Below are 23972 nucleotides of genomic sequence, written 5' to 3'. Positions count from 1 at the left end.
AACATTTAAGTTTAATAATCTAAATTCAAAAGTTATCTTTGTATGTGGAGGCAGGACCGACGACCGACAGCTGCTATGTTCAGCCTTTAAATGTGATTCATGTCATAAAAACACTCTGCCTTGTGCAACATGAGATAGTAAGTTTAACAGGAATCATCATTTGTATCATTTTAAACATTTCTCCAATTGTTTTGGACACTTAACATCAAGAGTACAGGTGTATATATTGTGAGACTAAACTTTGTACTTGCATGGCACTCAGAGTGAATACTGCTAACAAGAAATTACATTTTAAATTCACTATATTCAGATTATTCGGATCTGAACCACATCTCACAACCTCACATATCAGTCCCCTAACCTCCTTGGCGGAGGTGATAATGCATTATTAATTCAATCATACATTTTCTTCACTTTGTGATAGAGTTTTACTTAACTGACAAATAACTTTAACTCTTGAGTGGATTCAGTTTCAGCATCTTACCCATTGTACCTTGACATGCAGTGTGCATGCTGACCACCTAAATCTAAATACTATGGATGACCAGTTTCAAGTTAACTGTTTCTATTCAAACCATTAGACAACTAGAATGACACCCAGTAAAAAGAAAACTTCCACCAAGGGCAATTGTCCCCTTTAATTTAATTATGCTGCACCAACTCGCACCTACTCACAGATATCAGTCCTCTTCACGTGCCAGATTTTTTGATCAAGATATATAAATTAATTTAAATATTTTAAAAAGGGATGAAGAATTCCTGGTTCTGCCCCCTGATGCGGATCTGCACCAACATTGAATGTGTACTTTCCTCTCCCGGCAAAACGCACCAAACATTTACTTTGAAAACCAACCAGTGAAAACGAGGGGGCGCAGTGATATGACATTACAGCGTCGTGATGTGTCTACACTTTGTCCGCTCCTCCTACCTTTTTCCCTCAAGCCTGGAGGCACGATGCTGATGCCATTACAGGCTCACTGACATGCCTGCTGCTGTGGTTAAAAAGGTTAAACCACATGCACACTACATCCACACATGGCTGGTCTCTGACTCCGTGGCTGCAAGACGGCACGACATGGGCATAGAATCACAACCTCCTCCTCCACACACAAACAGAAGAGATTGCTTTACAGTTATAGAATATAAAGATGTGGATTTTAGGTTTATGATTTCATCTGCAGGGACACATGCGTGATTGTTGTTGGAAACCTTGAAAGATTGAGGATTTAGCTCATGCAGAGAGTCAGATATTTCTCTTTGCTCTACCACAAGACATCAGACTCTGGGCTTTCACACCATGATATCGATCTATATCCTCACTTACCTCCATTAATTCCATTTCTTTTCTACTGTAAGAGCAAAACCCTTTGAAAAAATAAGAGCCTTGATGTTGATGAAGTTGCCCTCTGCTATATTGCATGATGCTGAAGCCTTGTTCACTGGTCTCATGGCTTCTGCTTCCACTGTGTGACGAGAACTATGACAAACTGTATTAACTCTGTGTCATATCCGTGTGTCTGATAGTCTCCTCTTCTTCACATCTCCAGTAACACTTGGCATCTCATCTGTCTGTCGCACTCATCATGTCCGCTTCTCTCCTTCCCTGTCCTGGTCATAAAAATGATGCAAGCATATGCCAACTAGAATCTCTCTGAATCTCATTTTCTTGATGTGATAATTAGATTATTTTTCAATTTCTTTGATACGATATAAATAGAGTCATCCAATTATTTGAGCACACAAACCAATATCAGATTAAACAAAAAACGAAAACTCTGCTCTGTAACATGTAAACAGGAATATGAATGGAATATTCTAGAAGCAACTCATTTAAACATCTTAAAAGAAATAATATCTTGAACAGAATAAGGTAAATTGTCAGTATATTGCTGTCTTTGTTGTTGTTCCGTCACACACTGGTGTACCTCGGAAAAAGTCTTATTTTAGATGATTTACATATTGTATTAGCATATTGTATTTCTATACTGTAGCTATAAACATATGCAAATGACGAGCTCGTCTTCAAGAGCCCCCTTCTTCACTATTCTGCTCTTTCGCTGCTGCAGCACCAGGAGATAAAGCTTTTCTCCACCTATAGCTTTGCCTGCACCTTATTCCCTTCATCCTTTCTCTTATTGAAAGAAGCTTCCTATATCCATACCCTTTAAGTCTAGAATCAGTGCCTTTGACAGCCAGCAGTGTTGTGCAGTAACAGAATGCTGCCACAACATACACCATGTATGTTGTGTTTTTGTCTATTTACAACACATTCAGATTGGGGGAGCAGTCTTGAACGTCCAGGCCTTACAACACTTCCTTTAGCTGTTTTTGTCAAATGTTGCCTGATATATATCAACAGTATAAGCTGCACCTGTCTGTGCAGTATCTCCCTATGTTCAGGTGTGTTTGTGTGGTAATATGTACATAATCATCCCCTCAGATAGAAACAATCATACAGTAATTCAAATGTAATATAAATGCAAAGATGGACACAGCAGCAAACATACAAACATATCTCTCCCCCCACTTCCTCTGGCCACACGTACTGTCTGCAGCTTTCATACTAATGACCCCACTACACTCAGCAGGGAGAGAGGCTTATCCAGGCTCATTCATTCGTTTTCATACTTCCAATCTCTCGCGCAGTATTCTCACCCTGTGCTCATTTGTGTGCTGTTCTCTGTGTGTGTTTGTTTGTGTGTGTGTGTGTGTGTGTGTGTGTGTGTGTGTGTGTGTGTGTGTGTGTGTGTGTGTGTGTGTGGTGAGCACATAGTGCTTATTAGATCAGTCCCAGCCTCAGTGATGAATCAAAGTCCCTGAATCCTTTGGCTTTCAGTGTGCTAAACAATCACACAGTGGAAATCTTGAGTCACTCTATTCATGACCGAAAACACTGGAATAAGACATCAGAGGTAGTTTTTGATATCATAGTCCTGCTTGCCTGCTACTAACACACCCTACATGTTATATATGTTCAATTTCTATCTTATATATGGGGGCCAAACATTCATTTCTGTGGCGGCTCACATCCCCTGTTAATGAAAGAATGAGAGTGTTTTTTTCCTCGTATATTCTGAAATGCGCTCCAGGAGCAAGCACATTTTCATTTGCATCCTCTGCCATAGTGGTTTTCAGACAAACAGCTAACGCACATCTCTTTGCCTGAGAATCTTTCACACAATGTGAACTAAGTCCCATCTTTTTTGGTCCCATTCAGATAATGCACCTTTATGAATCCAACTGTAATGTAGTTTTTTTAAATGGCGAAGCTTCTCTTCTTTATTCCATAATCATTTAGTTAATAGGAGGTATGAGTGGTACAGAAATAAAGGCCTGAGCACATTTCAAGAGATCTATAAATCTTTTCTTACTGCACCCTCCCCCCTTTTCTTCTACTGTCAGCTTTAAAAGCCAATGTTACCTCGTGGCACTTAACCATTCATCCTATGTATAAATCGTGTCACATTTACAGCAGAAGTAAGGCCACGACCTCTACAAATCTCTACTTAAGGTTTCTTCCAGTATACAGGATGTGACAGGGAGATTGTCCCGACCTTCACCCTGAATTTGACAGGGATGCATTTGGGAAACATAAAAAATTCACAGAACCTACTTTGCACCATCTAGGTTGAATCTGATGCACAGACGCTGAGACCTTTGCGCATGCCTTTGCCATTTGAAGGCTGCTGGCATCTTTCCCACATGGTGTAGAACTCCCTGCCAGTGTCTCACTTCTGGAACGAAGTAGCTGTAAAATTATCCGAGATCTTATCTTACACTTGCCATCTGGAAGCATTAGAGAAGGATCATGTTAGCTGGCGTAACAGCTGCTTGGAAGAGGGGTTGTTCTCGCTGCACGCCGCCATATTGTCGTTCTATTAGACAATGGATTATTTACTTCTTGTACAGAACATGTCTGGAGCTTTTCCACTGTCTGTGTGAATGGTGCAGACACACATACATTCAGTGCTTGATATGCAGCTGTATCCATGTCCTAATTTTTGTTAATATGACTGTGCGATGTATCCTGTATATCAGGGGAGGGGAACCTTTTGCAAATGAAGGTCCATGATGCAACGGCTGGGACGGCTTTGGCGAGGGGTCTGACGTCAGATGATGATGATGATAGTCACAACTGGTTTAAACCAACACGTCTCTATAGCTCAAACAAGTCCTCAACTTTGGAAGAGTCAAACATCGCTTGCAAAGACAGAAATTACTCCTTTGTATCAAATCCTGCAGTAATCTCGTTCGTGCGTAACAGCTGTTATGTCATTCCTGAAGCTTAATTAACATTTTTTTCTCATATCAGGTTCCATAATAAACCGGCTACATAACACCAAAAAAGACTAAATATTCAAATTTTGCATTTCTTATTCAGGACTGATGTTTGTTATTGAAACAGATAAAACCAAGATGTTTGAAACCTCAACCAAATGACTGTAGGCTACAGCCTACGCCGACTGTAGAGGACACATCTCTTTTCGCTCCTGCATGTTTGAATATGGTACATGTACTGGATTGAGCCGAATCCTGAATTTGCATTTCGAATTTCATGGAACACAAAAGAACAGCCTGGACCCGAGGTAGACCTGATGGGCATCTCAACAATAACGGATAAATCCTCAGTTAGAAAATAAAGCCAAGAATGTGTCTGATAAGAAATGAATGACGTCGTGCTGTGTTGTGTAACCACTGTGTGTTTCCAACTGGTTTCACACATTCAGAAACCCCCTGATCTCCTCTCCCCTTAACGTCTTCTCTCCTACCCACGTTCAGCTTTGCCTCTTTATTCATTTTTATTTTGGGCTGCTCCCGACAAGATCAAAGGAATTTTAGATCAACCTCAAAATATCCCTTCAAACAGTGATCGGGGAAGCCACGTGTAACTCTGTTTGTTTTCGGGAGAATCTGAGTCCGTAGAGGAAATTGGACTGGATGAATGTGACTGGAATTTTCTACTTTCCTCTGCACTACTGTCTCTCATCCTGACATTTAGCCTTAGGGAGAAGTAGCTCATACACCTGAGTGATGCAGAGGGAGAATTTGTATGCACACAGGGAAGATTCAACACACACAAAGGCGAACTGTATGGATAATGTGTTCACAAAGCTCACTATGCATACCTATAAGAAGCGATAAACACACCTTAGCTCCTCACTGGGTTCACAGATCCTGGATGCCTTGGTGCTATTTATGTACAAATGTCTTTCATTTATAAAGCACTTGCTCTAACATCATCAGTTGGATTTATAGCCAGATATGCAGGGTCCTTCAACCAGCAGAGGACAGTTATCTAGTTAAGGGTTGATTTGCTCTCATTGTCATGGCAACACTGAAACACTCCCATTTGAATTTTAAATATTGGTCACACACACGTCATTCAAATTCACTCAGAGACACACAGGCCTGGATTCAATATGTCACAGTTGTCCATTTCTCAGGTTTTTGGTTACAATAATACAATTTTAATTGAATACTCTGGATTAAAATAAATGTTTACATTTATTTAACCAGATACTTGATCATATAAATAAAATAACATTTTTTTTTTACCATTTCAAGTAAAATAATGTTTTCATTTAAAAATAAAATAAAGAGCCTTAAAAAAAAGGCATCTTAAAATATAGTGATTAATTTTAGGAAAAAAAAAAATAAAAATGTGTAGTTTGAGTTTCCCCTTTTCTTATTTTTTCATTTAAGATAAACAATACCAAAAAATATTAACAACTAAACAGCTTTACCTTTTCTATTTGTTCCCACTTCCTCTTGTTCACTGAGAGTGTGCTGCCAGGAGTTACTACCATAAAGACAAAAAGCTGCGCAGGTTAAAATAAGACTACCGTAAATATAAAAGAAGTTGCGCATATTGTAATAGAAGCCACAGTCAATGGTCACGTTCCTGCAGCGTGTGGTTCAAGTCTCGCGATAGTTTACCAACCTGCAGGCCTTTCTGCTCGTGGAGCCCAGACTGAGGTGTAAGATGATCCACTGGTCAAAGTGTAGCTGCCGCCGAAGGGAAACAAATCCCTTTCTTGACAAGAAGTGGTTTTTGAACTTCTTCACCACTAATATGGTGCGGACAGTAAAAGTTATAGGTAGGATAAACGTTTGGTAAACAAAAAGAGCTAGGCTAAGCTAACGATAGCTCACACCTGCACCTTGAAGACAAGAACTCGCTGACCTGCGTCTGCAGAGAAACAAAAAGGTTAGTGACACCTCACGTTTCAACATCATTAGAAATAACAGTGAGTACAGTAAGATTGCGTTTTGAATTTAATTTATAACCTGTTGCTACAGTTGGGAAGACCAATATTTCCAAAACATCAAAGTGTGGCTCTGTGTTAAAAAGTCATAAAAAATTATCACTTTTTGCTTAAAAATGTAATACATATGGGAAACTTGGGCCAGTTTATTTGACATGTCACTGAAGGAAAAGTACATCACTGATGACGGCTGTGTTCCATGCACATGTTCCTGTGTGATGCCTCATGCTCAATACCAGGTTCCTGAAACTAAAGCAGTCAAATGGAATTCAGTTACTATTGATTTTATTATGTTTACATGTTTTTTCCTTTTCATCTTTGTTTCAAATTGTGACAAATTACTGTCAAAATGTCTTCTGGGAAAAAGCCCCTTTCTGGCAGCATTCACAGAAATCGGTTTTGAATAGTTTTCAAAATGGTTTGCACTATGTTAGTAAATGGCCATTTAAGTCACCCTTGTGTGTAATATTATTATATAGTATTATATGTGTCAGCCTCTTTCTTAAACTGCTGTCGTTTGCCCGATTGAATCCAAATGATACGTTTTTAACCACTCACACTGCAGATTTTACAGACGTGCTCCTTTAGCTGTGCGATCTTTGTGCTCTTGACGGCTCCTCAACCAAAACACTTCAAACGGTCATGTATGCCACACTTACAGGAAGAGTCTTCATAAAGACCCCCTGTTGTGATATACAGGACGCTATGCCTCAAATTTTCTGAATTGTCTTTGCCCACGAGATGTGATTTCTTAGCTAACAACATAATGTTGAATCAGTATTCACGCTATCGTTGCCTAGCAGCACTATTCTCCTGAGTTAACTCCTAACGCCAAGCACACAGTGAACACGACTTCCCACATCATAACCACGAGCTCACCAGTTCCAGCTGAAGGCAGCATTAGCAGTCTACGCTGCACTTCCCCCGGTCCTCATTAATATACCTGCCAAGTTTGAAGCCGATCGGATGAGCAGTTATGGAAACATTAAAAGAAGGTAAGAGTGAGACTTCGGGAATTTATCAGGGGGAAGTGCAACTACGTGTAATGCAGATTCAGCAGTTTCTGCGCAAACTCATAGATCTCAACACCATTAAAATGTCTTTTCTTTACATCCAGATCCATACACGAAGGAAAGTGATAAAAAACTGAAACAGAATTTAATTGGTGCACGCCCCCAGCCCTCCACCATGTTTGGTTCAAATGGGGACAGGACTTTTTGTGTAATCCTGCTGATGAAGTGCGGAGGCTACAATAATAGTAATGACTGCATTTTAGGATTTGTATTTTTAAAGACATTGCTGTTTTTAATTACAGAGTAGACTGAACAATTTGGAATTTGTTGTATTCTGAATCTGTGAAACTATACTCGTAAAGGTTGGAAAGGATCTTGGGTTTAATGCTGATATAATATTGTCTTTGTCAGCTCATACACAAGAAAACCTCTCTATACATGCTCACCATATCTGTTAGGGCTACTAATGCAGCAGACCTGCATATTTCACACAAGATACAGTAAGATGCCGACGTGAACACCATTAAGAAGCATTCAGAAGAAGAATGGCACTCAGTAGAGTGTGTATGTCCTCCGAGGCAGAACAATCCTACACATGATTGCCGAGTTCTTACAGTAGTAATATAAAAGAAACAATGAAGTGGTCCAATAACTGAAATAATTTATTCATCATAAAACATCCTAAACAATAGAGATTATAACCGATGTCAGATATATTTGACTCTTACTCATATGCAGTACGTTTCTTTCCATCATTTCCATTTTATCTTACTTTCTTTCGCCATCCACGCACAGTTTTCTTACTATGCATTATTCACCATACTGTCTTCATCCGTTCCTCCGTTTATTCTTGGTCTGTATGCGCAGCACTTTCCCTGTGATTTTGTTGTGTAGATGAACGTATGCAAGAACCATCAAGGCCACACTGTAGAGTCTGCTCAGTACATCACTCACGTGTCTCAGTATCTACAGAGCACCTGCAGTGATGCACTGCCATGAGCCACATTGAAGGGCTGCTGCAGTGAATCAGTTGGACCAGATTCAACTCGCACGCTACCTGTCTCAGTGTAGCTCTGAAGAGACAGAGATAAGAGTTGTAAGATAGGAGAGTTAGTAGAAATAGTAGGTATGTGGATGCTACTTTAGCTCAACATGGTTAACCTTAAGTGATCTTGCTAGGTGGTGAAAAGTATCTTACACTACTCTAGATACAAGTGACCGATGTACACCTATTGTCCATATCCACACACTGTAAGTTCACTAACACAACTGGAAAACATTGCACATACCAAGAAGAAGCCAATAAGATTAACGGTTCTCGAGCTATGAGAGAGACGTGACGTCCTTTTATAACATTAATCTTGAATTGGCTAAATGGATTGTCACCACTGTCTTAAAACCTTGTCTGGCCACCTGAGCCTTTTGTACATATAACATATTGTATTTTCAAATGAGAAAGTGTGAGGTGAAATTAAAGATACAGTGAATAGCCAGTCTGATCATATTACCAAATATTTTGTGAGGAAACGTGCACACACAGCATTGAATCTTAATACAAAATTGTATTGGCAAATGTTTAAGATAATCCTAACACAGAATAAGATTAACCTTATTAACTAATTGTGTATGTGCTGTACCTTTTATATCAGAGTAAATGTTACTGTAATCACACGCACATGAGAATTAAACGTTGTGTTTCACTGAGTTGATCTGTGTTTGGAGATGCTGCTCAGTTTCCTGGCTGTGGCAGACAGACACGGGTGCTACGTGCTATTTATAGCACCAGGGATCTAAACCTGCTCTACAGCTGAATGCTGTGTGGAGAGAGAGGAAGGAGGGTGACATGAGGTGGTATTTGTCTTTGGAGGGGGGGTGGGGGTGTCTGTAGTTCATCAGATTGAGCGTTAGGGCTTCTGTGCATGAAGACTGTGTTTGTGTGTGTGCAGGGGAGAAGACAACACAACAAAGAAAGAGGAGAGGGGAGGAGGTAGATTGAGAGAGGAGTTGATGTAATGCAGCTTCTGGCGGCCATAACGCAGGTCCTTTAGCAGCAGGTCCACAAATCCTGCAGAGCTGACTGTATTATTTATAAATGTATATCTTGGCTGATTCACCAGCATGAATATATATTTAGTAATTCCTCCTTCTTTATTTCTCATGTTGATCACATAAGTTGATGAGCTTTATTCGCAAACAGCTACCTAATCCATAATTATCAGTTCTTATTTAATCTATGTAAAACTGCATTGATGTGAAGTTGTGTTATTGTTATCGTATTGTCAGACAAACGATAGGCAGATAGATGGATAGAGGATGGAAGTATGTGTGAATCTCCCGTGCACACATGCACATGTATTTTAAAATACACACTAAAAGAGGGAAAAAATAGGTTTATGGCTTTGTCCCTAAAATATGTATGAGCTGCTCTGAGATCCATCAGAGTAAATGCATCCCTCATCCACTTCTTGGCTGTCTTTTATGTATATGGGGATGGGCTCTGCTGTAGCCCAGCAGCTCAGTGTGTGTGTCTGACCGTGTGTGTGTGTGTGTGTGTGTGTGTGTGTTTCTCTGCTATGTGTGTGTGCATGGCCCTTACATACGTGTGTTGTGTATGAATGAGCCTGACCTGCTCTTATCACTTTCTGTCACGTCAGACTCATTTGCTGATGCGTTTGGGTTTTTCAATCAATTTTATGTCAGTGTAAAACAGCATTGCCTGTATCTGAAGATCTCTCCCCGCTGTCTGAAGCATATATTACCATTCCTCTTTCATTAAGTGTTTAAGTTCCTTTTCTTCAACCCTGTAATCTTGTTCCATCTCCTCTTGAACCCCTTCAAATGTTTTTTGTTTCTGGCTTCATGTCCCATCTTTCCAATTTCAAGGATTGCAAAATAAAACATCTTAATTCCATAAAAAGCACAAGGATATATGTTGTATTGGTGCATTGGTGGTCATGATCCATGTCTTAATGTTATAAGCCACTGTCAGGTGCATTTCCTGCATTGTTGCCTCTGTTCATTTGTTTATTTGTTTTTAAGCTAGAATATGTGAAAACTATACTGGACAGAGAACAACACAACTTGGTGGAAGGAGGCAATATGTGTCAGGGAGGAACCCATTCATTTTTGGTGTGGATCTAGGGGCAAACCCAGGAATTGTTTACATGCGTACTCAGCAGTACATTTATTCAGTGTAATTAAAAAGCCACAAAACATAATGTATAGATTTTTTGGATAGTTTCAACTCTCGAGTATTATTACAAAATTACACTTTTTAGAGCTTTTGTGTGCAACATGTTTTTTGGTCCCTTTGGGTTCAAATTTAGCTCGTTCCACTTTAGTAAAAGAGAAACAGATTAAGAAGCATTACAGCGTTTGCAAATGATACAACAGCAATCAAATCACAGATTCCTAATTAGCGTTCCCGGCTGTATCTGATCAGGAGTAAGACCGTAACTGCATTATTGGGGAAAAAATAACAGTTGAATTTCAGCAATTGCTGTGTGTTGCTTACAGAATGCAGAGTAATACAATTATACATTTTAAATATATCAATGATGCCAACTGGTAAATCATTATAGTTGTACTCAGACAGCTTTTTTACAGAAAGGTTCTTTGTTATTATTTGCTACTCCATTTGTATGCAAGGCACTATTTGGCCTAAATGAAGCAGTAGAACCCTGCTGTGTATGTATTAATGATGTGACAGATATGTGTGCATCTCAAGTTCATGTGCTTGTAACTGGTGAGCGCTACAGCAGTGAATACACACAGTCCTATTGACCCTAAATATAACATAAACATAACATGTCATGCATCATCATAATGAGCCCATGAATATGAAACATGTGTTAATAAACATTTAGACTCGCACACAGAAGCTGGTGTTTACCGCATATGAATAGGAAACATGTGCAAAGCAGGCACACACACACACAGGCGTGCACCCATAGTTGGGTTAGGGTGTGATTCAGAGTGCGTCTGTGTTGTTTCTCATTTTCCTCTGTCCAGTGTGATCACCGCTGAGTGATTTGATTCTCTCTGCGTTTCATACCCATCTAATTCATCCACAGCCTCTCATATTATCTTTGTGAATTCACGCCTTTGTTGTGTGAGCAGACAAAACCCTGTGAGAACCGTTCAGACAGCCAGACAAAGGTGCTGGTGAAGAGACGAGGGGTGGGGATTATTATTGACCAGCCTATTATTGAATTTTACAGATTCAATATTATATTAAACAATATTAAAAAAACTAATGAATTAATAAATAAATAAAAGACGATATTAAATACATATCATTTTGGACAATAATGTCGAGCAGGCTTAGTAAATACAGGGGTCCACACCGACTCTAGCGTTTTCAGCTGTAGCTTTGTTGATCTTTGCTCAGGTTGAATGTGAGCAGTGCAAGTAAACAACATGAACAACAACATGTTCACCTACAGACAACATGTTTACCTACAGACAAAGTCCTGAGAAGAGGTCTAAATAATCAAAATAACCTCATCTCACCATGCTGTAATGGGTAGTCATACATTCTTTATGTGTGATGTTTACTTTAGCTGTAGCATTGTTGCATAGTGCTAGAATTACTTTTTTTCTTCTACTGGATACAGTTTGCTAGTAAAACAGTAATATCATGTGGTAACATTTCCATTACATTGGTAATGTCCATGTCCTTAATATCGCTCGAGAGCAGATAACTGCAAGTGAGCTCTGCTGGGAAATTTAACATGACTAATGGCAGACAGCTGCAGCGCATCTCAGAGAGAGAGAGAGAGAGAGAGAGAGAGAGAGAGAGAGAGAGAGAGAGAGAGAGAGAGAGAGAGAGAGAGAGAGAGAGAGAGAGAGAGAGAGAGAGAGAGAGAGAGAGAGAGAGAGAGAGAGAGAGGTGTAGTGGTTGGGGGGCGGGGCTTGCTGGTTGATGGTTTTTCAGCACTGTTTTTCAGACTGTTCTTTTGTGTAATCAAGCCTTGGTATATGAATGTTGAGGCCAGTTCTCTGTTAGTTAAATACAGAAGGAACAATAACATAAATATAACAAACAATGCAATGTAACATTGTAAGAAGCAGCAATTTGTTTGTCTTATTATATTTATGTTTGATCAACAGGAGAAGTTCTCAGTCAATTTTATTTCTGCTGCATCTTTGTGAGTGTATTGATAAATGTTGTGCTAATACAGCTAATAATAGGAATGATGTCTTTACAAGAAAATGGCTGTGGAATCCATGTCACCTCAGCAATCACAGCAGCATGAAAATGTCAAGTAAAAATGTATATGTCTTGTTACATTTACCATTTAATTAAGAAAACGATAACATTTCAGAGGGTTAAGTCCTAAATTGTTTTAACAGATAAAAGGTTGCAGTTTAACAAAATCATAAAGCTTCATCTGGACTCATTACACAGTGGAATGTTGGAGGACAAATCATTAAATGATTAAATCATCAAAAAAGAAATGTTGCTCTGGTTTAATTAAAATAGTGCCCTGTGTCTTTTTCCTTGTAGACGGTGCGGCATGGTTTCCCTTACCAGCCCACAGCCTTGGCCTTTGACCCCGTGCAGAAGATCCTGGCCATCGGCTCAAGAACAGGCGGTGTACGGATGTATCCTTTACTCCTCATCTGCTCACTTCCTCCCCTCATCGCGTCCAGAGACACACATACTGTACATTAACACATTTTGATGAGATTATTCTAAATGCATCCCTTGGCCTTTGCCCCTTTTTATTACTGCACAATGAAACATGATCTATCGTAGTTAATGTTAGTGCTAATGTTAATAATGTATGACCAAATGTATGTACCTGGGAAATATAAATAATAATAGTAATAATATAAAATAGTTTTAAATCATACATTATCCCATCTGGGGTTTAATGGTTGTCTTCCTGAGGCAGGAAAGTAATTAAGTTATAAATAAACACCGTAAAATTTAAATACATGTAATATAAAAATGAAAATAACATCAGGCAGACTTACAATTATCCTAATAGAAATAGTTTGTCTCCTACACAAACCTGTGGCACTGCAGTACAGTCTCCAGACAGGGCCTCCCCCTCCTCCATCCCCTTCCCTCCTCCTCCACTCCTAATTCTCATCCCTCTTTCCGTCCTGTCACAAAATGATTGCTCGGCTGTCATGTCGCAGGCGCAGAACGGCCCGTCACACAGCCCATCCCCTGGGTCACCAGGTCACGGGGCTGGGAGAGAGGACGTGTAAGTGCAACCCAGGTAGGACATTACTCTCTCATAAATACCCGAGATTCCCGGTATCCCTTTAGGGAACCAGGGACTGAGGCAACAAACAATTATTGATGCCACGGCAGCTGCACTGCAGGTCCTGCTGGGCTAGTGGATGGATAGACTGAATGATCTCTATGCTGAAACCAACAGGAAAGCAGAGCGATGGTGACAGAGGCAGATGTGACATTCTTTGAATATTTGAAAGGGAAAAGCAATGGAGAGTAGGCGGCTGAATGTTCTGGAGAAGGGTAAAAGTGCACTAATGTGTTTGATGACACACGGAATAGCTGATGAAAAGGGATAAGAATGTGGCTTGATTACATGATAAGCTCATCTCAATGTATATATTGATATCCATCATTCCTCCTTTTTTCTCAATCCTTTTCTGTTCTCTATCTATCTCTATATCTCTCTAATGAATGCCTGACTGTAAAGCAAGGCTGAGATTTGAGATGAATTGATGCCCTTGATTTTCTGAGCATTTGTATTGACATGCTGCACACACACCTTCCTCTGCTCCCATGTGGCCCGTCAATGACTTTCTCTTTCAGTTGCATGCACTCGTATAAACCACACAAATCTATTTAGCTGTGCTCTCATTCTTCCTCATACTGCATCGCCTGCTAGAGCGCCGCGTTTTCCCTCTATTTCTGCTTGTATTTATTCAATTCACCTTTCTAGTGTCCTTCACTGCCTGTCATCCTTTTCTTACCCGGGCTTTGAACATCCGCCTGTCATCTTCTGTCAAGGTTTCGGTCTCTCTTCGTTTTCCTTTTTCCGCTGTAGCTTTTCTGTTGCTTTTCTCCTGGCTATGTTGCTGTCTTTGCAGCTGTATTAGCACTGAACCTAGTAGGAGTCATTGCAGTAATTTCCTCATGCTCTATTTCTACTTCATAAGCCGTGGACTAGCAAGTCTTGCCTTTTTGCTTTTATTCTCCATTGCAACTATGTTGAGCGCCGCCTTTCACGGATATTTCACCGGATTTTTATTTTCCTCACCTAGTCTCTCTAGGGCGGAGCAGGGTGTAAAAACAAGCAATTTAAAGTTAGAGCCTTGTCTCATTCTCTTCTGTTTGTCTGCCGTCACTGACCCGATACCTGAGCTGCTGTGGTAACACATCATGATTTGGCAGGAAAATAAATATTTTGCCCCCTGTAATCTGTTTTCATCTCCCAGGGCTTAAAGTGAAACATGCGGATGACACTTCTGATCGACTGTGTGGGACGGCCGTTACGTGGGCTCTCTGTGGAACGTGCTGCTTTCCAGCGTGTGGTGTGTAGGCATGCGGGACATGTGTGTCAATACAGGCAGAGGAGTGATCGATATATCTTGAGTTTGCAGTGAAGTCCTGTCGCCGCTGTCAGAAAACATTTGGTTCCCTACATGTAGCGAACAGGTTACTCATACATACCATCTACAAACTAACAGTTCAGCCATCAGGGTCCATATGTTAACGAGGGGTGTGAAGCACCGACTTTACCGATTAGTGGACAACCCTCCTGAGCTTCAGCTGCCATAGTGTTGTCTAGAAGGAACATGGTGATTACGTATATAATCAGTCCTCTTTGCATAGAAAAATAAATTCACATAAATGTCATTAGGTATATAATTTGCCAACACAATGTTTCAATACATAACAAGGCCATCTGTGGTTGAAACAGCAGCAGTGAGTCTTTAGATTTTCCCATCAGATCTCTCTGTACCTGTCTCCCCTCCCTTTACACAATCTGTTCCTGGTACAATTTAGCAAGAAGTCATAAAATCCCTTTGTGTTAATCTACTTTAGCCTTTTTTATAGTAGGTTACACTATCAGTTAAGGGGCCTTTTGCGTTCCCTCATTGATGAATCACTTCTTTTAAGCTGCACCTCATGCTTCTGCAGTGGGAGGAACCTCAACCCCTCGTAATCATCAAGAAACACTAACAGCACATTAGCTTACTGACTGCAATTGCTTTGTTCCTGATGTCACACCATGAACAGCTGAGGCAGTCGCAGAAGGACTGGTCCTGCTCTGGTGAATGGTGCATAGTGACAATGTCATCAGGGTGGTGCAGTGGCTTGGCAATGAGGATCTCTGCAGTGGACTCCGAGGACACTCCTCCCTCTGGCTGGGACGAGATGACCAAGATATGCTGAGATTTTGGAGAGAGAGCACATTGAACAGAGAGAGAGTTTTAGCGTGCGTGCGTGCGTGCGTGTGTGTGTGTGTGTGTGTGTGTGTGTGTGTGTGTGTGTGTGTGTGTGTGTGTGTGTGTGTGTGTGTGTGTGTGTGTGTGTGTGTGTGTGTGTGTGTGTGTGTGTGTGTGTGTGTGTGTGTGTGTGTACCTGTGTCAATATTGTCATCATCTCTGTACAAAAATGTGTTTATGTCGGTTATTGGTTTGTGTGTTGGTGCAGTGAAAGTAGTAATAGAATTGTCCAGAGTCTGATGGAAAGTAACTTCTCATAGCAGCAGAACAAGAGTGAGTGATGGAAAGAGAAATGGGAAAACAGTGATGGGCAGGAGGAAGATGACAGAAAGAGTCTTCCTGTAAAATTGTTTATAGCACATGCACTTAACATTAACGACTGTATTGTTCTGACCTGAGACTAGGCCTGGACGACAATTCAAAAGTATTGTTTACCAACTGGTAGTGGTATTGTATTTTCCTGATATGATCATTTTGAATATTTAGTTATTTAAGGGTTTCATTCTCATGTTTTGATAATTTTTATCTGATTCATAATAGTGTGCAACAGCAGAAAAACACCAGTTTAACTCAGTTGTTTGGAATTTGCCGTAGTGTGCCCACGACGAGACAATTATAGCTTAACACATAACAAGAAAAGAAACAAAACACATAACCCCCTCCCCACAAAAACATAACATACAACTGTTCATGTAAAATACAGAATTAATACAGAATAAAATTAAATACAGTTAAAAGTATAGTGCAATTAGAGTAGGATGTCCGGTGCTTAAAAATACACTAAAATACAATTGATGCATAATTAAGCATCACTGCCATTCGACTATAAAAACTGTGCAGACTGTCGGTTAGTTTTTGAGTTGACCGTATACATACATACATACACATACATAATAAAATGAATGTCCTATATTTGATCCATAATATCTCATGATGTGAAATAGACTTCACTTAAGCTGATCTCGCACGTTGTCCCCCATCAACTCAAGGCCCTGTCGAGCCTTTAGCCTGGAAGATATTTAACGACAGTGCTGAGCATTTGAGATAAGTTAGCTAACACTCCTCAGATTACCGCTGGGTGAAGAGATGTCTGCAGCTTTTACTTTCAGGGATACATTTCTCTTCACCACAGCCGAGTGACCGGCAGCAAGCAATTAGCAAACCTAATCTGGCCAATGGAGCATGAGCAGGCAATGGGAGGAGGCGACTGTGTAAACACAGAGCAACTGTTAGTGCATTATCAATCACGCAGTCTTACTGCCTGTGTGTGTGTGTGTGACAGGGCAGCTTTGCAGTGCCAGTGAAACAAACTATAACATCAGATAGTCATCAATTAGGCATTCATTGTTGTCACACTGTGTCACTGTCTTTGCTGCCTGTGTGAGTGGGCCTGCAAACATAATGACTCTTCTATCAGTCGCTCAGCTCCTGCAGGAGGCCGCCGGTGCCTCAATCAAGATGCTCCTCAGATTAAGTGTGGGGAGCGTTTGCCCACACCAGGCTCTATTTACATAATTTCCACCACCGTTGTTGCCGTAAAATCTCCAAACTTGAGCTCATTATCAACACCCCCCCGTTGCCATGGATATGAGCACAAGCATACAATCACAGTGAGACATGTACAGTCCTGCCCAGTGATTCGGTCTTGATTGAATTACTCAGAAGAGGATTTGCAGCCCTCTGTTTGTGAACTAAGAGTAGAGGCAATTTTGACTGGCGTCGGAAGTGAGCATGCGAAAGTGCTGCTGTAGTCGCAGGACGGAAAAGAGATGAAGCAGCAATATTAAGCTCTTCGTAACCACACCTCACTCATCCTCACTTTACCTTTGTATTCATTGAATTAATGGGTCTCTACCCTGCAGTTCACCTCGGGATGAAAGGAAACGCAGTGTGTGTGTGTAGTAGGTAATTTGAATTAGAAAGAAGCGCAGAAAATGAATTTTCCTTTAATCAGTGCTTCATGGAGAGAATTAGGACTGCAACTCGAGCATTATTTGTAAAAATGATTAGGTAAGTACTGATTGCTTTAATTAGAAATGACAAATGTCCATTACATGTTCCTAAAAACCAAGGCAACCTCTTCCATTTAAAATATTTTGTAGTTTCCACAGTTATTTAAATGATTTGAAATAATTAAAAGGTGCATATCTTTACTTTTGAGATGCAGGAACAACAACATTTACTTGAAACAACATTGATTATTCATTTCCCGTCAACAAAGTCAGATTCTTGATTGTGTTTTCTATCTTTAGTGTCTTAAGTTATTTCATAAAGTGACATTAAGTCAAGTTGTAGGTAAGGAGGCTGATTTTTCTTTTTCTCAGGCATGCTTAAGTTAATCTGAACGTGTCCCTCACCTGCTCAGCTCAACAAAGTTTGAAACCAGATTATGTAAGAACCTTTTTAATGTGGCCATATAATTATCTTCCATGTTGTATCCTCTCCTCTACATCCTGATTTTTCCCTATACAGTACATCCTACCACCAAAACCACTTTAAACCTCCTCTTTTTCTTTTAAGTTCTTCATAATATGAAGATAGTAGCAGATAATATACATATTTTACTGCTGATTTAGTAGCATGTCATCTTAACTTGTTTTTACTAATGGCCTGGATCAACAAGCTGGTAACCCTCGTGTTTTAGTTGTCTCAGTTTGCCTTTTGGCCCCACCCTCTTTTAATTAGTTGCCATGCTTCCTCAGGGCTTCATTAACACTGGTATTTTTGGTTTGGTTGGAAGACTACTAATTTCCCTCCAGCTATATAATGATCTCATTTATAGTGCTGTTCCATTTAGAGGGGGACAGGGAAGCACCAATGCCCCATGATACATTGCAGTTTTTTGGTGTCTGTCGGCCATTTAACACTTTGCTTGTAAAGTCCTGGCTGTAAAAAAAGATATGGGCAAAATGAGAGTATCTGTTGGACTTGATCCTGTTCTCCATCTTTGTTTCATTGTCTCCGTTCTTACTTGTCTTGGATCTTGTTTTTCCATTTTGTCTTAACTTTCAGTTTTACCTGCCTTTGTCTGTTCATCCTCCTATTTTTTTCCCAATTACTTTCTTGTTTTCTTCACATTCTCACTTTCCTTTTCTCTTCCCCTGCATCCATTTCTATTTCCTCCAGTGAGACTGTGAGACTGTTAACCCAACAACCTTTCCTGCTTTGCATTCTATGTACCTCACTGACAAAGTAATATACTTCCCTCATCTACAGCTGTGGACTCTTCCCACGGGTCATCTAAGGATATGGCTTCATGTTACATTAAGCAGTATGCTCTATTATTTCATATATTTATGTGAAAAAAAATCAATATGGTCTACCGTAATTTGTGATTGTTTTGCTAAAAGTAATTGCTACAAATCAATGAAACCAGCCAGTTCATATACTGACTCGTGTGCTGCTGCCTCCTTTGTGGTGGTTTTGCTTTACTGAACGGTGCGAAGGGTTTTCTTTTATTTACTCTTCACTTCTGTCTTCAACTTAAGAAAAGATTATGAAAATATTCACTTTGATTGCGCTTGAATCTGACCACTCTGCTGCTGCTGTTTTTTGCGGAAACACAATCCCTTTTGGTACATAGAGTAAAATTCTCTGCACAAACTGGTAAATTCTCTCCCTCATAGTATTTTAATTTCAGTGTAAATGCATCAATGTCAAAATATTACACAAAGTAGTTTAACGCGGAGGGGAGGAGAGTGGATTCTTCTGTGTGTGTCTTACTCAACGTGTGAAAATAGTTTCAGTTGAGCTTGATTGCATTAATGTCATGTGTAGCCAGTGAAGGGTTAAAGAGCAGCTGGAAGAGGAGAAGCCCTGTCGTCTTCCTCTGTGTTCTCATGTAAATTGGGATACCGGGTGTAGAGAGATATGCATAAAAGTACTGAATGCACAGTGATATTGTACTGCAGTGTGTTCCAAGTTATACAATATTCATATAACACACAACACAGATTACATCATGTGAAGAAATCTTACAGTTGAATCAACACCTCTTTATCATTCTATTATTATTATCATCATTAGCTATCATTTAGCTATAGTTGTACCTAATAAACTGACAAATTTGTGTATATTTGCAAACACATATATAGACAGTCAGACCTTTACTGTGGATTTCCTCGAAAACTGTTGTCTGTGCTTTTACATTCTCCTCTTCTTCATCCTCATCCTCCTCATCCTCCTTGTTTTCTTTGCTCGCCGGTCCTTCGTCCACTCTGATGGGGATGGCGAGGTGGATGAGTAATGAAAGGTCAGCTGACTATTAATAGCAGCGCTGCGAATAGTCCAGGAAATGCCAGTGGTTTACATTCACAGTCTATCCACTACTAAATGATACAGATACAGTTTAACTGGAGTTGTAAAGCAAAGATAATAGGTTTTTTTCAGATTTATTTGTGGTCAATGTGAACTTACTCTTACACCAAATCATACATGAAGCATCATAGAAGAGCAAAACGATTGCAGAATACACAACCTACTCTCTGAACATGAGAGCTACTTCAAATCTCATCCAGTGCACAAATCCAGCTGTTTGTTTTTAGACTCAATAGTCTTGTGTAGCACTTTAGGTTTATGGCAATATGCATATACATATATATATTTAAGCAGCTTCGGTAAAACACAATACGAGAAAGTTGTCATCATTTTTTTTTTTTTGCTCTCGAGAAAATGGGTGTTGTCTTGGTGAGGAGCTGGAAGCCTGACCTTTGATTGTATCTGATGTGTTAAGACTGCTTGCTAACCTTTACCGCAAAAAGGTCGCGGAGAGCTTCTGTGATTATTTTAGCGTGAGATCATTGACACTGAAAAGTCAGAAGTCAAAGGGAGGGTGGCAGAAAGCAAACTGATGGAGAGAAACTGATCCGAACATTTAGATAATATTTCATCCCAAAGTTGAAAAAGAAAGGTTTTTTGAATACTTTACTTTTAGTTTCCTGTTATTTTTAAATGTGTTTCTTAAACACCGATTTTTGCACCACACCAAAAAAACAGCTCACTTTGACGTTTAGATATGAGGACTTGTTGTGTAAATAAAATAGTATTCTGTATTTGAGTAAAGGAGCCGTGTCGCTGAGATGTGTTACTCATCAGCCCTCTGGCTCATGAGGCTCTAACAGTTACAACCAAACAGATCACGTCTACTGATGTTTTGTGGAGAAATATCATACTAGCGACTCTGACATCAGAAGCATCCCGTCGACTGTACTGTGCTGTACCCTCCAGCTGAGAGGACCGTGAAATGGAAGCAAAAGGAAATGTAAAAAGAGGCCTGTATGCGTCAGCACGCCTGCCTACGTTTATGTGTGCACATGTCCATGCATACATCTGAGCCGTCAATATCCCACCATACAAGGTGGATACCTCGAGTGGGTAGAGAGCGCAAGGTGCAGAAAGAGAGAAAGAATGAAATGAATGTACCAAAAAAGGTGAGAGTCTATTTTCACATGGTCAAAGTGCGGCATAAGGTGTAACAGAAAGCAAGGCTCTGTGCTGGAAAGGTATTTTCACAGGAGCTGTACTGTAAGTTATTCCCCTTTCAGCTGAATAACGACAGGTCTGTGATCTATCTGCACTCTATGATTGGAGTGTAACGCTTTGTCGACCGCAGTCATGCACGCCAGATGCACTGGCTAAACCTGTGCAACCATTATTAGACTGTTGGAAAATAACCACACATTCATCGCCCTCTTGTTTCCACCTAATTCTACACAGATTCTCATCCAGTGTGAACCAAGTGAAAGATTGGAGATGGCTCGATTCAAAACAATTTCACATTTCCAGGAAGGATGGTGTAAATTTCCCAGGAAACCGTCCTTTACGACCAATCCTCTCTTGGTGTTTTCATCCAAAAGCAATGGATTACTACAGACAACAACATTTAGAGAGGACAGTGTTCCCCTGTTGTCGCTGCTGGTGTCACACCTGCGATGTGTGATAATAGATTATTTTCCCACCGCCAGGACGGGATATACTTAAAAGGAACTACTTTGCGTTGCGTGTTATTCGACTATGTATATAATGTGAACAGATATGCTCAAAGGCAATGACAAATGGTGATTGTTATACGGGGATGAAAAAAAACGCAATTTTCAACAGTCTGACAATAGTTCCTGTTTGATAAATCTCCTTTAACCGCAAGGATGCAAGCCGCCGTTTGTGTTAAGTACACATTGCAGAGGAGACTATTCTAAGCATGATATAATCTTTATTAGTATGAGTTTATGCTCATGCAGTTCAAGTGTTCTTCCCCCTTCACTATAACATTTACAGGACGTTTTCTTGGGAAGTATGCAAATAAAGCCACGATCTGGCTGGATGGCGCTCATGCCGTTATCATTGCAAACCGCTATAAGAAATTCTGTAAATGCAATGCTGTGCTGCCAATGCAATGGTACATGTACTCTGTAAGTCTTTAATTAGATCAGATTACATGTCCCTTTGAATTAAATGACTAGGCTTGTTGGGACTTATGTTTACGCCACGTGACAGCGAGGAGGTGCGCGTGTGCATGCACAGTCTCATCTCGGCAGAGGCAATGGAAGTGAGAGAGCGAATTATGGGGGGGGGGGGGGGGTGACAGAGAGAGGAGACAAAGAGCAGCTCCGTATTCTTATCTCAAAACCCAGTGATGTCACGTGGGAAACCGTGTGCATTGCAACACAGAGGGAAATTGGACCGTTAGATCTGTGTCTGGAATTGAAAAGTCAAGAAGTATTAAGAACGATAATGAGGTATAGCTTCTCATGGACTCCTCTCCCTTTTAAGTCGTATGAATTTAAGGAGATTGCCTTGCTACTCCTGTAAGTGATGCAAATGTAGAATCATCCATGTGTGTGTTACACATCCTACACACTTATTTATAACTCACACAAAATATATAACGTTAACATTTTAAGGCCAAACTATTGAGGCTTCAGAATGCAATGTTTCATGTTTTCAAATGTGCTCTACTCGCTTATTCTTTTGAGTAAGATTTCTCCAAATATGAGTGGCTGCAGAATTACAATAAACTAATGTCCTGCTGTACTGTTACACAGGAGTTTGCCATTTCACATACACATAGACAAGTGCAACTCCTGTCTTGTTTATTTCATCACATATCATGTATCTACTGTGATGAGAGAGAGATAGATAGATAGATAGATAGATAGATAGATATACTTTATGTGACAGAAATTCACCTTTTGACAGGGCTCAACAATACACACATAATTCACATTTGACATCACACAGAACATATTTAAAAAGAAAGCTCAACAATGCCCATGATTAACATTTAACACATAGCACACATTTAAACCAAATTTCCGAATTGGCACATGACAAGGGACTGTTGAAAACAGCTTGAATTGCAGTGTCTATATAAAATTGTTGAAGGTGGTTATTGCAGAGGTAAGGGAGGATTTCTAGTAGATGTTTTTTTCACACCAGAGGGACTTGGAACTGGAACGAAGGCTGGAGAGGGTGAAATGGTTCCTCTTTGATCAGGGTGGCTTTCTGGATCACTAACCGTGTGTACAGTTCAGATAGGGGAGTTTGGGGTGAACCACTTGTATAAATTAACCCACATACTAACATTATATTAATTCAAGTATATTAATTTAGTCAGTAAGTCCATACTGACTCTGCTTGCTCACTTTTCTCTCTCTTGCGTTGACAGGCCGACTCACACACACACGGGTTTAAACATTGATTTCCAACATTGATTTCACCACATAATGTTCAATACTTCTTTGAAATGAGTAAAATCTTTCTTCGTAGCTGAAGAGCATTAATTATTTTATTCAGCCCCTTCTCACTCTGCTCTCTCTCTCTCCCTCTCTCTCTCTCTCTCTGACTCTCACAGAGACACACAGAATCACACAAACACAAACAGTGTCATTGGACACTCAGTAAACTCAGCCTGGGTAGAAACAACCTCATTTGCTCCTCACCAACACAAATGTCATGTTTATTTGCACACAGAGCGGTGAAGTGCGATCCGATCACAAGTGGTCACAACAAAGCGTTGGTTGGTCTGGTTGGTCATGTTAAAGTGGACCCAAACCATACCAGCAAAATACTAAAATACTTGTTGAGTATATATTCAAAAGGGACTCTCTTTTCCACATCTCTGTAGACCAGTCCCTGTGTTTTTTGCACTTCTGAACTCTAAAGTGTGGATTCATCTTTGTACTGATTGGTCCATCACTGCAGCCCTACGACAGCACCCCTCCCTGTGTAACTGATGATAGACTGTTCTTGCTGACACAGT

General features: G+C 40.1%; 1 protein-coding gene across 8 annotated transcripts in view; it reads left to right on the top strand.

The window, feature by feature from the left end:
* The window catches only part of stxbp5l (syntaxin binding protein 5-like), a 123593-nt gene that overhangs the window by 8552 nt on the left and 91069 nt on the right, over window positions 1-23972 (top strand). For all 8 annotated transcript variants that reach the window (XM_034575064.1, XM_034575066.1, XM_034575063.1 and 5 more), the window contains exon 2: window positions 12789-12886. In XM_034575064.1, the coding sequence (XP_034430955.1) occupies window positions 12789-12886 (98 nt within the window). The remainder of the gene's footprint in view (window positions 1-12788; window positions 12887-23972) is intronic.

Source organism: Hippoglossus hippoglossus, chromosome 21, assembly GCF_009819705.1.
Source record: "Hippoglossus hippoglossus isolate fHipHip1 chromosome 21, fHipHip1.pri, whole genome shotgun sequence".
NCBI classification, from domain to species: Eukaryota; Metazoa; Chordata; class Actinopteri; order Pleuronectiformes; family Pleuronectidae; genus Hippoglossus; species Hippoglossus hippoglossus.
Note: the sequence above shows the minus strand (reverse complement) of the source record. Positions and strands in the feature narration are given on the sequence as shown.